Source organism: Colias croceus, chromosome 4 (assembly GCF_905220415.1).
Source record: "Colias croceus chromosome 4, ilColCroc2.1".
NCBI lineage: Eukaryota > Metazoa > Arthropoda > Insecta > Lepidoptera > Pieridae > Colias > Colias croceus.
In genome coordinates this window covers 10,130,751-10,133,949 of record NC_059540.1, presented here as the reverse complement: position 1 = coordinate 10,133,949, position 3,199 = coordinate 10,130,751, and the positions used below count along the sequence as shown (strand labels likewise).

Sequence of the window (3,199 nt, the reverse complement as noted above, 5' to 3'; positions counted from 1 at the left end):
CTGCCGCAAACACAGAAAAACCAATTATTAACATCGGCAGCGTTAGCACCACCATTTCAAGAGGGTTGACGTAACTGCGGTGGCTGACGCTCGTAAGCGAAAGGAAATAGAGAAAAAAAATCCATGCACAGGTCGGACTGTAGTGCCGTGAGGCTGGTAAAAAAAAAGGAAAAAAAATACCTACGAAACTTAACTACATAGGCGGGAATGGGACGGGATTGCGGGACTAACTTCTGCGACCACCTTCATACTATACTATGGGTACCTAACCTGATCTCGGTTCGGACACAGATTGCTTGGTGCCACACTTAGTTGTGATGATCTAATCTCATATAAAACGTAACGTGTTGACAACACTTTGAACTTAGCAAGACTAATAGAAATAAAATTAATACTTGAATATAGCCAAAATCGTAAGAGTGTGCGTATACTGCTAAGAAGGAATATATTTTAACCCAATGTTGTCGACACGTTTAGAAATTGCGTGGCCGTATGTAGTGGGTGCGGGTGGTCGCTAATAGCTCAGTGATTGGTGCCTATTGACTGTGACGATTGGCCCCCAAAACCAAAACAATAAAAAAAATCGACAACAAGAAATACTAGTAATATAAAATAAACTTTTCAACCCAAAAAAAAATTACAAAAATTTTTGACTACCCTCAAAAAAAAATCTACAAAAAAGAGCCAATCAGCACGCCGCCAGGCACCAAGCGGTTAGGTATCGCAAAGAAATCACCTAGTGTCTGGTTGGTTGGTTGGTTGTTTGCGGTGGTTGGTTGCGTCGCCTTACCTTGCGAAGCTCTTGAACGCGGCCGACTGCGGGTTGATGCACAGCGGCACGCGCGACGTCTGCAGCTGCTCCGCTATGAATTTGTGGATCTCCTCTGCGGAGATAGTGGGGGTAGGTCGTTAGCGGTTAGGTTAGTTGGATAGATATTATAATGTACGGTCAGTAGAGTACGTAATGTGATAAAATAGTATCGAAAAATTATTAATTTGTCCATTTTTGCACAAAAATGAAATTAAAGTACCTACAAAACTAGTTATTTTTTCATAATAATCACACATTAATGAATGTCAAAATAAACCGAACCAACTAAATAAAACCTCAAAAAGATTCAAAAATTTAACAAAATATTTAAGAAAAAGTTACATAACAAGTCAATTCGTAATAAAAATCGATTAACATTACAAAGGAACATAAATTACAACAAAGAAATATAACAATTTCCAATCAGACTCTGTATAACCCCCCTACTTTTTTCAATCAGTCTATTCACAATGCCCAACTCCCTGCAACGTACACGGCCCGTACACCCCAGCGCGCAGCACTCACCCTTGACTTGGTGCACCGACGTGAGCTTCCTCTCCCAGCCGTCGTGGAACGCGTGCGGCGCGACCGGCTCCAGGTCCGGCGAGTAGTGGCGCGCGGCGGGCGGCGCGCTGTAGCAGCACTTGCACATGCACGAGTGGTAGCGGAGCCGCCCTTCTTCCAAGTAGGGATGCGCTAGTGCATCAACTACGGAGATGCGTTTCGCCGGGTCGAAGACGAGCATCTGAAGTGGTATGTGTGCAATTAGGGACTGGACTAAACATGTTTATGTCTTATGACGCGTCGAATTAAATAATTATTTACCACCGGTTCGGAAACCAGTTTCTAAAAAATTGCAAAAAAAACGCTGTACCCTTGCTTTTTAAAATAATAAGAACGCAACGTAACATTTTTGAATAATAATAATTAATTTAAGAGACCAGACAACGTAAATTAATATTGCGTTTGATGGATGATGCATCGTATATTTAGAGCGTCAAGTATGTGTAAGTAAGTTTTGTGAGGGTTGAATATATTTTCAGTTAGTAGGATATGGTATTGATATTGGATAATTTAACGTTTTACCATATTAACACAAACAAACACACACCTGGGCGAGCAGGTGCACCGCCTCGTGCGTCGCCTGCACGGAGAGCGTGTAGAGCGCGGCGAGCGCGGGCGGGCGGGGCGCGCGCCGCAGCATGTGCGCCCGCGCGCCCGCGCACGCGTACCGCATGTCTTCCAGCGACGGCGTACCGAGGAGCTCCGTGATCAGCTCCAGCTGGAAACGGTTATTTTCTTTTGTAGAATAGAATTTTTAAGCTATTGCATAGCTTCTATCACGGGCCTTGAGCGCGGGGACCGAATCGAGAAATTCCGTAACGAAAAAACCTCACGCTCCCCACTCCGACGGGCACGGAGGTGTGGCTTGAAGGCATGCTATGATTTACCGCGGCAGTCTCCGAGTGCCACACGTATTTTTTTATTGTTTTTAACCGACTTCAAAAAAAAGGAGGAGGTTATCAATTTGGCCGGTATATACATATATTTTATGTTATTTAAAAATAACGAGGTACAGGCATTCAACCTGTACCTCGTTATTACGAAGTAGGTAGAACATAATCGCTTGAACGACATTAAAAATGAACATTTCCAACCAAATTTTTCCCATTGATATGTTATAAAGAAGTTGTTTACTCTACTCTACTTAACGATTACATATTTATTTTCTCGGATAAACAAATGCATACTTAATGCCGTTGCTTAATGTAATATTATATTCATATTTATTCCAACTTCCTTAAAATGTTGGTAATAAATAAATAACTCAAGAAATATACGAGACAAATAAGTACGTTTAATAACATTTCTGTTCGTGGCATCTCGGTTCTGCCGTCAATTTCAATAGCTATTATAATAAAAAGACAACTCACGCGATTTTCCTCTACAGGAAGTAAATACAATTTGAATATAAATTATATTTTGTGACGTCAAAAGGAAAAAACGTTGAGAATTTTATTTTCGAAAATTCTACTATCACGTTATTTGTAATCAAACTCCTCCGAAACCTATGATATATAAAAGAGCTAGATACGTTACCCGCTCTCTATTTTGGCAAGAAAAAACTCAGGTAAGTGCCCGAGTTTCACTTAGTCACGCACCATTCAGCGTCGTGGCTGGACGTTCTTTTTGTATTTTAATCGGCAGTTGTTATTACGAAGTAAATGAGTGAGACATGTATTATGTCTCGTGCGTGAGAGTGAAAGAGAGAACAACTGTATTGGTGATAATGCGTTAGTAAGTAGGTATGTATTAATTACGCTGTTTTTTAGTGCAATGATGTTGGCGTATGCCGCGTCTACTAGTATAATAGGTCATTGTCCGAAA

General features: G+C 41.1%; 1 protein-coding gene across 3 annotated transcripts in view; it reads right to left on the bottom strand.

Annotated features, from left to right (window-relative positions):
• LOC123690869 (serine/threonine-protein kinase NLK) overlaps positions 1 to 3,199 on the bottom strand; it is a 114,366-nt gene that overhangs the window by 5,391 nt on the left and 105,776 nt on the right. For 2 of the 3 annotated variants that reach the window (XM_045634970.1, XM_045634969.1), the window contains exons 7-9: positions 1,923 to 2,093; positions 1,337 to 1,556; positions 791 to 884 (exon numbers count right to left, since the gene is read on the bottom strand). In XM_045634970.1, the coding sequence (XP_045490926.1) occupies positions 791 to 884; positions 1,337 to 1,556; positions 1,923 to 2,093 (485 nt within the window). Of the gene's footprint in view, positions 1 to 736; positions 885 to 1,336; positions 1,557 to 1,922; positions 2,094 to 3,199 lie in introns of all 3 variants that reach the window. The other variant, XR_006751342.1, reaches the window with a different exon arrangement.